Source organism: Lycorma delicatula, chromosome 3, assembly GCF_047948215.1.
Source record: "Lycorma delicatula isolate Av1 chromosome 3, ASM4794821v1, whole genome shotgun sequence".
NCBI lineage: Eukaryota > Metazoa > Arthropoda > Insecta > Hemiptera > Fulgoridae > Lycorma > Lycorma delicatula.
This window is the reverse complement of record NC_134457.1, coordinates 145,494,625-145,509,497: the sequence shown is the minus strand read 5'-3', so window position 1 is coordinate 145,509,497 and position 14,873 is coordinate 145,494,625. Positions and strand designations below refer to the sequence as shown.

Genomic DNA, 14,873 nt, shown 5'->3' with positions numbered 1-14,873 from the left:
CATAAGCTTGTTTCAAAACTTGAAAAGTTTCTGTGAAAGTTTTCTCCAGTTTCACGCAAAATTTTACGTTGTATCGTTGCTCCCAAAAAAATGCACATTACAAAAATCGCTACTAACACTTAAACACATTGCACTCAAATAACAATCACACAAAAACTAAACAAGATATCAACAATCCAAGAAAATGTGGTTACAGAGAAGATTATGGGGAACACAATGCTGCCGACTGCTTGTCACTAAATGTTTCCATTGGCTTGCAATTAAAAAAGTTTGGTTATTTTTTGAATAGACCTTTTATAGTGAAAGTATAATATTGAATGAAAATATAATATAGCAGAGGTTATGTTTATTTCCGTAGTTTTACAGTGTATTTCTACATACAGCAGCACATTTAATGTGCAAACTATACAGCAATTAACTGCTAAGGCAACTGACTGCCTTACACTATGGACAAAATTTTTGCATGTGATATATTAATAAAAATATAACTATTGTGTAAAATTAAAAAAAGTAACTAATAAGAGTTTGGTTAAATTGGTTTCTAATCTTTAAATACTGTTACTTTTTCAGCCAGTGCAGATTGGGAACCCGATTGCCAAGGACTTGGAGATTCTTGTGCTAGAATATGGTGCCCAGATCTGTTACAAGAGGGTACTTGGCATCATTTAGTTCTTGTTTTGAACAGGGCTGTTTTAAAGAATTCTTCTTTTTCACTTTATCTAGATGGACAGCATGTTCACAGTCAAAAGGTAAAAAAAAAGTTTTTTGTTGTTTTTAATTTTTAAAACTGATTGCTAGAGCAGGTAAATACCTGCTCAAAATCAAATGATTTTGATCAGAATTGTGTTTTTTGTTTTCCTGTAACTTTTAAGGAAATTGACTATTTAAGTGTGTTTCTTGAAATGATTTGTTATTCTCTGAGGAAAAGTTTTGGTGGTTATTCTAATATATGAAGTTGTGTACATGTTTTATCCATGTGATTAAATTTTGATGAGAGCTTGTTATGCATATACCAACTGTGTTGCCAATGCTGGTTGACACTAGCAAACATTCTTTCATGCATGTGGATAGATAACACTGGCATCATTAGCTTGTTTAAAAATATGGATTTTAAGAGAAATCCATGTTTTATATAAAACATATATTACAAGCAAACATATATTTTATATATATATTTACAAGAGGTTTTTTTTCAACCTCCAAATTGTGCATCTAAGTAAACAAGAGATAGGCGGGAGCCAGCTCTGCGTGTCATACAGTGTTACCACCCTTCCCCCCACCGCAACCTCTGCCATTGCTGGCTCTATTGCAGCAGTCTGAGCTGAGCTATGGGCAGTTGAACATGGTTGCTATGATCGATGCTTCCGCCAAGTGTGAGTTGCAAAGTGTAATGTGTTTTTTTGTAAGCAGAAGGATGTAATGCTGCTGAAATCCATTGCAGAATGAGCCTAGTTTATGGTGAAAGTAGATGCAAGTCGCTACTGTATACCTGGTTGAGTGTGTTGATGATTTTATCTGCGACAAATGAAGGTTTACGATAAGTGAACATTCTGCAGAAATTTCAAGATCTTCTCTGTACACAATTGTGACTAAAGACCTAGATACTGGAAACGGTGTATATGTTGGTTCCAAAAAATATTGAGTGATGATGACAAAACACAGTGAATGGTGTCAGCTTTAATATTTGTACGTGCTATTACAATGAGGGGGAAGAGCTTTTAAAGTCTATCGTTAATGGCAATGAGATTTGAATCCTGTATGACTATCCAGAAACCAAAGAACAGTTTAAGCAGTGGATGCATATATTTCCAAACAAGCCAAAAAAGTTCAGACACTGAGCAACAGGAAAGCAATGGCTACAGTTTTTGGACCATAAAGGTGTCTGTTGGTGGGCTTTATAGACAGAGGAGAACAATAACAAAGGAAGTTTATTGTGAGTCTTTATTTGCCTCCACAGAGCGATCTGGAACAAATGAAAGGCATGCTCTTGTTCGGTGTGGTTTGATCCATGACAATGCCCGACCGCACTGTGCCAATGTGATGCAAGACCTTGTCAAACAATTCAAGTGGAAAGTTTTCAATCATCCACCGTATAGTCCAGTCCTAGCACCTAGCGATTTTCATCTCTTTTGACAATTGAAGGATGGTTGGGTGGACAACACTCTGCCACCAACGAAGAACTTCAGGAGGCTGTCAAGACATATAAAAAGAAGCAAACTTCTTTGAAGGGGGCATCGGAAAGCTGGTGTCACAATATGACAGATGCCTCAATTGTTCGGTGATTATGTAGAAGAATAAGACTCAACTTTAGTTAATCAACTTCAATAATAAAACCATTTTGTTATGTCAATGTGTCGTTTTTTTATAACCCATCGGAGGTTGAAAAACAAATAGCCCTTTTAGGAAAATAGTCAGTGTAGGAAAATTAAAATTCCTTTAATATAAAGCGCAAGGATTTAATTTTATCTGTTTGTTTGGATTGTGCTTCTGAAACATTAAATGAAACATTAAACATTCTGAAACATTAAATCATGATAATAAAAATTTATTAATTGTTGAAGAGCTGTCAAATTGTCAAATATGCATTTTTTAAGATGAAATTAAAATATTATCAATAATTATAATAGTCTTGTCAATATCCATTATGTAAGGATAAAAATTCTGCTCATTAGTTGTAATAAGTGATTTATTTAATTGAATATGTTGGAAATATAATTTATGACCTTCAGGAGAACTATATATTTTAATTCTGAAAAGGAGTTTGTCAACATAGCTTAGTTAAAAAGTTTATTACAGAGCAATGCACAAACATATTACCAGTTGTAAGAGTATTGTCAGTAGCTAGTCATCTCTATTCTAGTTGATTTTAAAAGATACACATTAGTAGCACTTGTATAAGTAATTTAGCAGTTATATATTTTTGGGCATGATTACTAAATAGATAGCTAACTTTTTCCATCATCTGCTGCAGGTATTCAATAAAAAATTAGCATCAGGAAGGAAATATGGACATAAAAAATTATTAAAAATGTCTCTAGCTTAATTCCATAAAAAAGATTGTGGAAAAGTATGTGTAAAGAACCCCAGAAAACAGTTTATTAATTCTTTAAGAAATTCCTGTTGTTAATATTTTAGTTTAACGTAACTTAGTTTTTAAGTTAACTGATTACAATACCTTGAGGTAAAACTGAGATTTCTAGAATATTATATGTAATAATTACTATTGTTAATAAATAAATAATATTAAATTTATATAGTAGTGTAATTATTTTGTTATTACTGATAATAAATTATCATTTTTCTAAAAAAAAGTGAAATAATCAAATGATTCAGTTTTCTTTAAGTTTCTTACAATTTGTGACAAATTGTTTAGTTTGCCTCTTAAGTTTTTCATTACTTTTTTGAAGAATGCAGATGTTACTGTAGAAATATTATTATATTTTTTTAGAGGCATTATTTTATGAGAATGTATTAATTTATTTTCCAGCTTCATTATATATCACAAAATCCAGGTGGTGGTGCAGCTAATCTAACAGTGGCATCTTCAGTGTTTGGCTTTATTGGGACACCTCCTATTTGGCGTAGATATTCAAAATTGGTTTGGAAACAGGGTCCTTGTCATCTTTTAGAAGAAGTTCTTAGTCCTCATATAGTTACCACAATTTATCAGTTGGGCCCTCATTACCTTGGAAGTCTTCAGGCTTCTCAGTTGAATTGTAAGTTGAAGTGATATATTTGTTGGTGTTGGTATTATGTGTTGTTTGTTTATGGTTGTTTAATATGATGAAAAAGTCAGTTTTGTGAGTATTTTAACATTGGGCTTCAGTATTTCAACTAGCTTAAGTGGCACATATGAATTCACTACTATTACTATTAAACTATCACTTAATTTTCGAAATAAAATATGGGCTGTTTTGAATGAATACACCAGGTAAAGTATTTTTTTTTGTTTTTAGTATTTTACATCATGTTTATTTTGTGTTATATGAACATGTTTAGATTAAAGCTAACTTTTTGTTCATCTTTTGTTGTTATGGAATCAGATCATAATGTGAAATAATTAATTTCCAGAAGGTTGAGTGTATTAGTAGGAATTTCAGTGCTGTAAGGGGTTTATTCAAATATAAACCAGAATTTGTTTACTTAGCTTTATTGATATTAGATAAAGTTACAAACAAATTACCCTATTTTTCTACATAGTCTTCTTCAACATAAGTACACTTTCTTCATCAGATTAAGTAGCTTCCTGATCCCCTCATCAAAAAAAAAAAAAAAAATTGTTGCCCAACAATCAATTGTGCACATAATGCTTGACTGTGGCTTCGTCTTCAAATCTTTCTCCTCCTAAAGCTTCTTTCAGCAAACCAAACTTGTGGAAATCACACTTTGGAAAGTCTGGACTCTACAGTGGGTGTTCAGGAGGTATCTAATGAATTTTAGAGAGTTTATCTCAAGTCTGAGCTGCTGTATGCAGCCGAGTGTTATCTTAGAGAAGAAGGATATTGCAAATCAGTTACCGATGTCTTTTGTTGCAATAAGCAGCCCTGACATTATCCAACAACTGGCAGTAGTATGCCGCATTTATCGTCCTTTGTCCATGCAGGATATCAATCAGCATTACACTTTTTGAGTACTAAAATACAGTTGCCAGAACTTTCCAACCGACAAGTGTTTCTTGACCTTGACAAGTTTCCTCTCCTTACTTTTCCACCACTCCATATTTGTTCTCTTGCTTGCCTGGGGTATAGTGGGGGACCCACATTTTTTTGCAGGTCACAATACAATCCAAAAATGCCTTTTCCTTCTTCCTCAAAGTGATTCAGAAGCTGCTGACAGATGTCTTTCCAAACAATTCTCTGTGCCTCAGCGTGAATATGTGGAACCCACCTTCCTGACGCTTTGCTGTATCTAAGAGTGTGTGAAAAAAAATTCTATGCCTACTCCCAACACTTATGTCTGCCTCTGATTCAATTTTAGTGAAGGTTATATGGTGGTCACCTTCCTCAAGGTCATGAACAGCCTGAATGTTGTTATCATTGATGCTGGTCTGTGGACAATGTTTGTGACTTTCGTTCTCCACTGCTTCACGGCCTCTTTGAAATTTTTTTTGTCCAATCAAGTACTTGAGTTTTTGACAGGGTAGCATATCCGAACTGTGCCTGGAGTTGAGTCAAAATTTCAAAGGATTTGACACCTTCGTTGGCAAGAAATTGGATTTTAGTTGTGCGATGGACGATGGTATTGCCTGCTCAAACATTCTGTTAATGACATGGGAATGTTAGCTACAGGTGGGGCTAGCTGGTTGCTCCCCTTCACACATATCACTAATTACCTGCAGCTCCCCACCACCTACACTTCCTCACTTTCAGAGAATTTCTAGTTTATATTTGAATGACCCATATATATATTAAGTTTGCAATTGTGAGAATAGGATTGATGTTTACAAGATCAGTGTGAATATAACAATTTAAAACTGGATTTTTAATGAAAAAAAAGTCCAGTTTATTAGGTAAACCTTGGGTTTCTTAATTGATTAATTTCCAAACATAGTAATTACAGCTATTATTTAAGAGTTGTTTGGAGGGCAAACAACATATAGTTGGAGTTGTAAGAGGAGAAATACTGTCTGCAGCTAACAACCCAGCACAGGTCATGAACTAGGAAATATATATGAATAAATTTTGAAAAAAAAAAAAACCAGAAGAATGCAACTGCAGTAGGTGATAAAAACAAGTAATAATAATAACAATGATAATGATAACGATAACGATAATGAAAATGATAAAAAATAATTATATGTATTTATTGTATTGTAATAATTTATTTTTGTAATTTTTTTTTTGTATTGTAATATTGTAATAATATGTTTTAAGGAAGAAAATAAGTGGGTCAAAGTAGTTGTTTGGTGAACTGGTTTTAAAAATGTAAATCCATTTTTGGGAAAATTACTAAGTTTATTAATTCTAGTAAAATTCAAATTAACCTTTTCCCATCACAATGCTCCGCGCTTCTTAGCGCTCCGCAAAAATAGTTGGTATCTGATTGCCTCTCTTCATAGTCTTATGCTACCCTCTTGTGAAAAAAATTTCAAAAAATTACAGTATATTAACGAGATTTAACAGATTCTGACAAAAAAAAAAACCTTACGATTGGATATTTTTTATGCCTGTAACAACAAAAAAATTGAAACCGTACAAAAATTACAATAATTTAATTGCAGAATTTTTTTTGCGCATTTCTACCGCGTTTTTTATTAGCGAATTTTTTTATTTTTTTTATTTGTGTTTATGAAACATAGTTTGCTGATTAAAAAAAAAATACTTTCAAGCAAATCGGTTGAAAGTTGGGCAAAATATGATGAAAAACCCGTGTCATAAATTACAGATTAATTAGCATATCAGTTTCGAGAAATTTTTATAGTTATTTATTTTTTCTTAGCGTTACATATAATGTAAAATTTATTTTAAAAATTATAAGACTTCCTTAGAGCATTTATTACGTAAAAAAACTTTTTTTACAACAGAGTATTGCTGTTAGACGCCACGGGGGGGGGGGGGCAATAGAGTTCATGAAACGCATAATAATTACCCCAGTAATTACAAGCTATTCGGTACAAACAACAGTTATTTTTTATGTTACTATGTATATAAAATCGTAATATATATTATATATATATAATATATAAAATAAGAAATTACGAGCGCGCACTAGTTTTTACACCAACATATAAATCGCAATATGGGAGATTCCCCAAAAAAACAAAAGAATGAAATAGATGAAAAATAATAAATAACCTAAACAAATAAAATGAAATAATAAATTTATAAATAAAAAGCTCTTACCCCTAGTTGGTGATATTTTGGCGTGTGTGATACACGAGAAAGCATCCATCTATACAGAGTGGTACCTCACAAGCCACACACCTCCAGACTGATCTTACGCGAATGCCGTTTGCCGAGCACACAACGCATTGTCTAAAACTGTTTGTTCCCTCACGTTTAGGAAAATGTTTTGCTTCACAACTTTCAAGACGTAAAAATTCACGATTTCTTACATAAGATCCTCGTGCAGAAAATCTCGTAGGAGATGATGAAACAAGCCCTTTCAAAACCTCATTTCGAAACCATCAGAAGGATTGGTTCTTCTCCATCTTATTGCCGTATTATTTATTGTAAGCCGTATAAGCATTGACAAGGAGCATATCAAAAATGTGGAAAAAGAGCATATCAAAAATGTGGAAAAAAAGTTTTTTCGTCCATTTTGTCATGCGCCTATGTAAGTAATAGCTTGAAGACAGAAGATAAGATTGATCAACAGCCCCCATATAATTATTGTAATCTACAATCATTACAGGTCTCACGACATTTTCTGTACCGTGAATTGTTACACTGTATTTACCCTCTTCAGCAGGCCCATGAATAGAAGACAGAAGTGTTACCATTCGCTTGTCATTGAATAGAATACAAGATATTCCATCCAGTGTCGTACGACAGGCTAACCGGTGTCTGGTCAAACCTAATTGTTTACGTCTGTTTCGTGTGAATTCAGCTGGCATTCCAGCACGATTGGATCGAGCTGTTCCACAAGCTAGAATTCCCACATCTTTCAGTCGTCGATATAATTGCAGGGATGAAAAAAAATTTTCCATATACAAATGATATCCACAATTTTCATAACCTGCAATTAGATTGATAACTGTACGTTCAGTAATTTTTTCGTTTACATTTTGTTCCTCTCGTTATCTCCCGAGATATACATTCATATCGAATGTGTACCCAGAATTATCGAAAAGTCTGTAAACCTTTATCCCAAAGCGCTTTCGTTTACTAGGTATATACTGCCGAAACAAGACTGTACCCTTGTAGGCGCATAAAACCTCATCAACTACAATTTGTTGTCGTGGATTAAAGAGTTCACGAGATTTCTGACGAGCAATTTAAAATATTTCGCGTACTCTCCAGAGACGGTCATAGTTACCAGTTTGCATTTCTGATTCTATTGGTGGATCCTGGTTAGTGAAGTGTAAATACTTCAAAATATGAAGAAAGACAGTTCTCGGTAATGTATTCCCAAACCAAGCGAAATGGGAAACCTCGTCAGTCGACCAGTATTCTTGTAAAGTGTGTCTTACAGTATGACCCATTTCCAGGATGATTGCAAAGAAACGTTTCATCTGGGCAAGACTAACGTCACCTTGAATTCTGTCCTTAGGTAATGGCCTATCAGGTCTACGGCTTTGAAAATACAAATTAGTTTGTGATGTTACTTTTTCAAGGATAGCCCCAAAAAACAACATAGATACGGCAAACGGCGTCTGCCCATGAATACGGGGATCAGGAATATATTCAGGCACATTGTGTAAATTCCTACGACGCTTCTTAGGCCGACCTCTCTTATGAGGAGCGGATTTAGCCAAAAGGTCGGGATTCTTTACAAATGCACCTGGTTCCGGACCCATAAAAGGCAAACTGTTTAGTGTGTCATATTTACACCTATCAGTACAAACTAACCAGGGATTTCCAAGAACCGGCAGACGACCTTCCAACTCGTAACCTTCGTCATCTGTAACTGTTTCGTCATTTTGGGCCCGGTCAGTTGGATTTTCTTGTAACTCCGCCGTGTCAAGTTCCTCATCTTGGAGAGGAAATTCAACAGCTGGTTGCATTTCAACATCCAACTGCACTGGAGAACGATAATGGATTTCATGAAATATATTACCGTTTCCTTCAGCATGTGGATGTAGAACTGAACCGGCTACATTTATTTTCTGTTCCGTGTCAGTATCACTAATCGAATGACCTGGATCATCATCGTTGCTACTAAAATTCAGGAGATGCGGTTCCGAAAAATCGTTACTCCTAATTTCAGTATTTTTGATGTCGTCCAAGCCCTCAAGGTCGTCACTGTCATTTTCGTCATAATCTGAAAGTTCTTCGTCAAGAGCAAACCTAATCTGTTCGTCATTCATTGTCTCGATAAAAAAAAAAAATCACAAATTTAAAAAAAACGCCCTATATGTGAAAACAATCGCACTGAATAAAAAAAACCGATGTAATTTTGAAAAAAATAATGAAATAATATATTACCAACGGAACGCCGGTTTGCGATAGTAAGTTACTTACTGCAGTTCACTCGTACTCACTCACACAATAAAGTAACATATGTTAGTATAAAGAAAGAAATTCAGTAAAAACTACGTTTTATAAAAATCCCCTCCACTTAAAAGGCTATTCAGATTGACAAAAAACTATTTTTACTGTATACTGTTATTCATTACGAATCGGTATGTGTTTCATTGATGCCGATATCTTTTGTCAGACAAGATTTATTAGGCCTCAAATAAAAGTGACACATTTATGACCACAAATTCCTTTTTTTTTATGTGTGCCGTATAACATAACTTATTATGTGTTTCAATACATCGTTTTGTTGCTAATATAATAAGCTAGTTTTGTAAATAATAAATAAATCCGTAACCCTCATAGCAATTATAATACACCAGTCACACACACACACACAAGCACATTTCTGAGAAAAAAATGGTCATATTCTTTCTTGTCCAAATAAAACATTTTAATTCATATAACTATAGTTCAAATTGTATAATAAAACTGATTTCTTTGTGAATATAAAAAAATATAACCGACTTAGATCCCATATAAAATGATTTTGTAACAGCGTTTTAAAACTGTCACCGCACAGAGCCACTTTACTGGCTTCCTGATCTGAAAAGGTTAATTACATAATGTTAATAGAGTTGCCCATTTTTTTTTTGGAAATCATTTCCTCACAATACTCTGGCATTTTTTAATTAGTCATCAATTTTGATGACAGATGTGAATAAGAGAGACTTTGTGTAATGTTACGAGCAAATCACAGTGCAAGCTACAAATTAAAAGGTCATCCATAAGCCAATTGCTTGTTATAAAAAACATCATACATAAATTCCCGTGCAGTTGGGTTTACTTGTTTTATTACGTGTTAACTTGTAAAGATATTTTTATTATGTAGTTTTTTAACTACTTTGTGATAGAACTATAATAAACTTAAGGGTAGTGTTAGTCATTCCAATTGATAAAATTAAGGTGTGTTACTTAAATATAGTGTTATTAATCAGTTAAATTCTATGTAAAACTAATTACCCTTTATTTAAGTGCCCTCTTGTTAACTAATCTATTATTTAAACCATGTAGATTTGAAAATCAGGGGTTTGAAGTATAATTACGTCCAGCTGTCACTTTGCTGTGACAGGATTTTTCATTAAACTACTGAAAAATAGATTGGTGGATCAGGTACAGAGAATATTATTAAAAAGGTCAGAAGAATTGAGTTTCTTCTTATGGAGGACTGAGTGAAAACATTTATTTTAGAATAACATTAACAAATTTTATGTTGGTTTTTGTATTTATTTTAAAGATTAAAAATTTGGTTGAAAGGAATAGTGTATGTTATGATGTAACGAGCCCAAAATTACACTTTTTGTGAACTATGGATATTGTACCCAGCATTGAATTTTGGCGCTACTTATGAAAACCACTTCTTGAAATGTTACTTCAAGTAGTAAAATCTTATCCTTGTTTCAAAAAATAATTTTTTTAGGAGCTACATTTTGAAATATTCCAGTTTTATTATGTAACCAATTACATTGGAGTAGATAACATTTTACCCATGACCAAGTCAGAGAAGTATTTCTTTGTACTTACTTGTTAATGTTTTCTATAAATTTTAGAGTAGGATTTTCATTACATTAATACTTACTTTATAGAAAACTTCATATGCATATAAATTTCACTAGACTGGTTAAAGAAGGTTTTGATTGAAACTTTTTCCATATAACTCCTGCTAATATGCAGTATTATAGTAAATAATATTTAATTGTTATTAAATATAGTTAAAATTGTCACTCCCATAAATGAAGTATAAAGGATTCTGTTGTGGTAAAATAAGTATCTGCTTATTTTTAATTAGAATTAAATTTATGACTCAATATGTGGTAATTTACAGGAGTATTCGTTTTAGCAATTAACCAGGGAATGCTAAATTAAATATAAATAACAAAATATAATTCAAATAATTAACAATTAAGGTATCTAGCAAATAAAATAAGCATATTTGTAATATTAACCTTATAATTATTAAAAATAAGTCTGGCTTAAATTTTTCTTAAAATAAAAACATTGAAGTAGTAACAAAAATGTATAAATAAAAATATTTTTAAAATAAATGTTCAAACAAAATTGAATACAATAAAATAAAAATAAACTTACTATTTCTAATCATATTTCTTAAATGCTAAAAAATTGAAATTGGCATTTATAAATTTTCAGTTAGCAACAGTAATATCAGATACTGATAGATTTTTGTCACATTCATACCTCAACTGAGCTACATATCTTCCATTTTTTATTTCTGGCTATTTCATACCATAAAATTGTCAGTGTTGGATGGTAAAGCAATTTCTAGTGCATATTTCTTATGCATGTTGGGAACATTTATGATGTCCTGTAGATTGGTTGAATCAATGAATTAAAATATTTTCCACTTGTATGCGACTTCATTCGACTAGTGTATTCTATAAAATTCTTACTTTTTGGTGTCAACTTTTTTTAACAAGATTTTTTTTTAGAGTAAAATTCAATATATCCAATTCTTGAGTGAATTAAACACCTTTACTTGCATTGTTACTTACTTAGTTTTATTTGATGTTTTTATAATATAAAAAATGAAGCATTTATGTTTTCATAATCTAACTTCTGGATGGTGGAGTGTTCTTATTTTAGCAGAAATGATATCAGTAAATATACTGGCAGTATATTGAATAATTAATTCCTTCTCATTTTGTTTTAAAAGTCTGTTATTTGAGAGTATACAAAGTACTCACTGAAGTCCATAACAAATGACAGTAATTCTACTGAACCGGTTATAGCAGCCAAAGAATAGTAAAAATCAGTACAAAGAAATTAAATTAGATTGTTATAAACAAATTCAATAACATCACTATGCAAATGTAAATAACTTAATTTTAAATCCAATTGAGTATAAATCCAATTGTTGATTGAATTTAAAAGGATTTATATTATAAATCACTGTTTGCTTATATTATTAGAGCTCTTTATACATAGAACATTTTTTACATGATAGAACATTTTTTACTTGATGTGTAAGAAATCCAATATTTGATTTCTACAATACAATGAAGGCCTCCAATATTTTTAATATTTTAATTTAATCTGAGACAGTAAGAATTAGCATGTAGGTGATTTAGTCCTGTGTAGGTGATGTACAGTACAGGTTTGGAAAATACATTCTTGTTATGGAGAAGTTGTAACTGGTAAAATTTGGTCAGCTAGATTTGTAGGTGCTTTATTCTGCATAACTTAAGTTCACATAATGACTCAAAATATGACATGAATAAGTAACATTTACAATCTTGTTTTTTTTTTTTTTAATTGTAAATTAATATTTGAGCTGAGGACAAAAAATCTACTTTAAACTTCACAGAATGATGCACACCCATAAATATTATTGTAAACATAAATAAATAAAAAATGTAAAAACATATTTTAATTTCTAGTCTAATGCTCAAAAGCTCCTTAAATTTTGTACTTTAGATAATTTTTTACTCTAGCGTAAAGATCTTGATTACCGTTTATTTTGGCATCTGTCAAAAACTTCTATTGTTCTTAAACCTTGTTCCGATAACTTATTTGTTGCTGTTAATATTTGTTGTTCACTGAACTTTGGCTCTCTGCTGAGTACAGCACTGGACATCTTTTTATTTGATGAACAAACTGTTATTACTATATGAGTTTTATCTATTTCTGTCACTTGTAGTACTTTAATTGTTAAACCTAAAAAAAAAAATGTTCTTGTGTTATATCTTAAAAAGATAAAAAGGTATTTAAAAAAAAATAATCAGTAAAACTAAAAAAGAAAGTAAAACAAATATTTAATTGTGATCATTAAAATTACTGCACATTTTATTCAGTTTGGAATAGTAGTTAAGACAGTTATGCTTATCTGTCCTCAGTAATAAAGATGCATTACAAACAATCTACTATATATTTTAAAACTTTATTAGTTATGTACTGCCACCCTTATAATTGTGTACATCTTTATAATTTATTTACAGCTTAAAAGATCTAAATTCTTTATGAAAATGTTTATTTAAATCCAAAATTGTATTTAAAATAATCACAACATAAACTTTTCTGTGAATTCACAGTTTTATATTCTTGTGCAAAATTTTGAGGTATAGTTATTATTTCCTCTAAGTTTAAAATTTTACACGCAAGTTGCGTTAAACCGTGAAGTTAATTTAGTTATTCTACATAAAAATTGTATCAAAAGCAAAATTATGAAAAAAAGAAAAAATTAAACACTGATCGCTTACACTAATTAATTAGCATGGCAACAATTAATGTGGTGCCATGTTGGAGTTTCTCACATGGCATTAAATCTTTATACTAATCTACATCTTGATGATTAATATTTAAAAAGGGATAGGAATTTATATTAAACAACAGTAAATAAACCAAATTCATTCACTAGTATTGATGTAGAAACACAGGGTATGTAGAAACTGCTTCACTAACGTTGTCTAGTTAATGTTAAATAGTGTATAATATGCATACTTAACCTTAAATAGAAGAGGTTAACAAGTAACATGAGCGTAGGTTATGTTGGGTTAGGTTATGTTGATATATATATATGATTCGTCAGTACACGGAGTCAACACAGTTAAAATAAATAACCTACACTCGCTTCGCTCGCTAACAGACATATTTTTTTGTTTAATACATGAAATACATTGTTTTTTGACAAAGAGTTGCATCAAAAAAAGTGAGAAAAGTGGTGGTGTAATAACAAATGAGCACCCATAACTTATCCAGCTATTCATTTGGTTTGTGTAGTGATTTTTTTTATGTTGTCATTGTTCTATTTGGTTTTAGAAATTTACAAAAGTTTTATAAACTCGTACAAGTAAATGTATAAAGTACCAATATTGAGGCATTTCTCATTATGTTTGGTACTCTCATTATGCTTTTTTGTTTTCAGTTTACTTAACCAGTGGTTGATAGATTCTTTGAATTCACTATCACATAACTGATGCATCCAGCAAAGAGGCTTACTCTTAGCTTAATTTTGCTTACTCTTAGCAAATTATAAAAATTATTTATTTTAATTTATATTTATTACCCATTTAACAAAGTTATTGTATGTCAAACATAAAAAAACAGGGATTTTTACCCCAATTTATTGGTTTCCTCAAAAATCCGATTTTTCTAAAAAAACTACTGCAGATACAGTTCTGGGACCTGTTTTATTCAATTTTTTAGGTCAAAAACCATAAGAAATCACTAATTCTGCATCTTAATTAACATCCTAAAAATTTCAGTAAGACCTCATTTCACCAGGGTATCTGAAACCTAAGTGAATTCTTTTACTAGCTGTAACTCTCAAATGAAGCATTTAGGACATATGTTTGTGTGTACTTTTACATTATTTTTACGAGTAGAATAGGTTATAAAAGTCTCAGGAGAACTTTGTGATATACCTCTGTGTGTGCGTGTGTGTGTGTGTATAAAGCAAAAGCAATTCTTTTGTTATTGTATTTGCCCATATACTCCTCTGTACTTATATCCCAAAGACTAAAGTATAAAAACTGTTTACTGAATAGCACAGAATTTAATAATGCTTCTTACTTATAATAGCGTTTTCGAGGTTTTCCCTCATCAGTTAACTTCTTTTTTTCTTCTCAAATCACCATTAAATTCAAACATTAAAATTACAACATATAAAAATATGTAGTCAAAATATTAAAAATATAAAGTTAAAAAATTAAAAATTTTTTATGTGGCTAGCCACTCATA

The 14,873-nt window shown here is 31.4% G+C and overlaps 2 protein-coding genes across 2 annotated transcripts in view; one reads left to right on the top strand and one right to left on the bottom strand.

Moving 5' to 3' along the window:
* Positions 1-14,873, top strand: part of bchs (WD repeat and FYVE domain containing 3 bchs) — a 249,612-nt gene that overhangs the window by 77,928 nt on the left and 156,811 nt on the right. Inside the window, exons 22-23 of the mRNA XM_075360738.1 lie at positions 571-749; positions 3,488-3,716. Coding sequence (XP_075216853.1) covers positions 571-749; positions 3,488-3,716 — 408 coding nt within the window. The remainder of the gene's footprint in view (positions 1-570; positions 750-3,487; positions 3,717-14,873) is intronic.
* Positions 1-14,873, bottom strand: part of LOC142322082 (uncharacterized) — a 33,120-nt gene that overhangs the window by 2,875 nt on the left and 15,372 nt on the right. Inside the window, exon 4 of the mRNA XM_075360737.1 lies at positions 12,647-12,851. Coding sequence (XP_075216852.1) covers positions 12,647-12,851 — 205 coding nt within the window. The remainder of the gene's footprint in view (positions 1-12,646; positions 12,852-14,873) is intronic.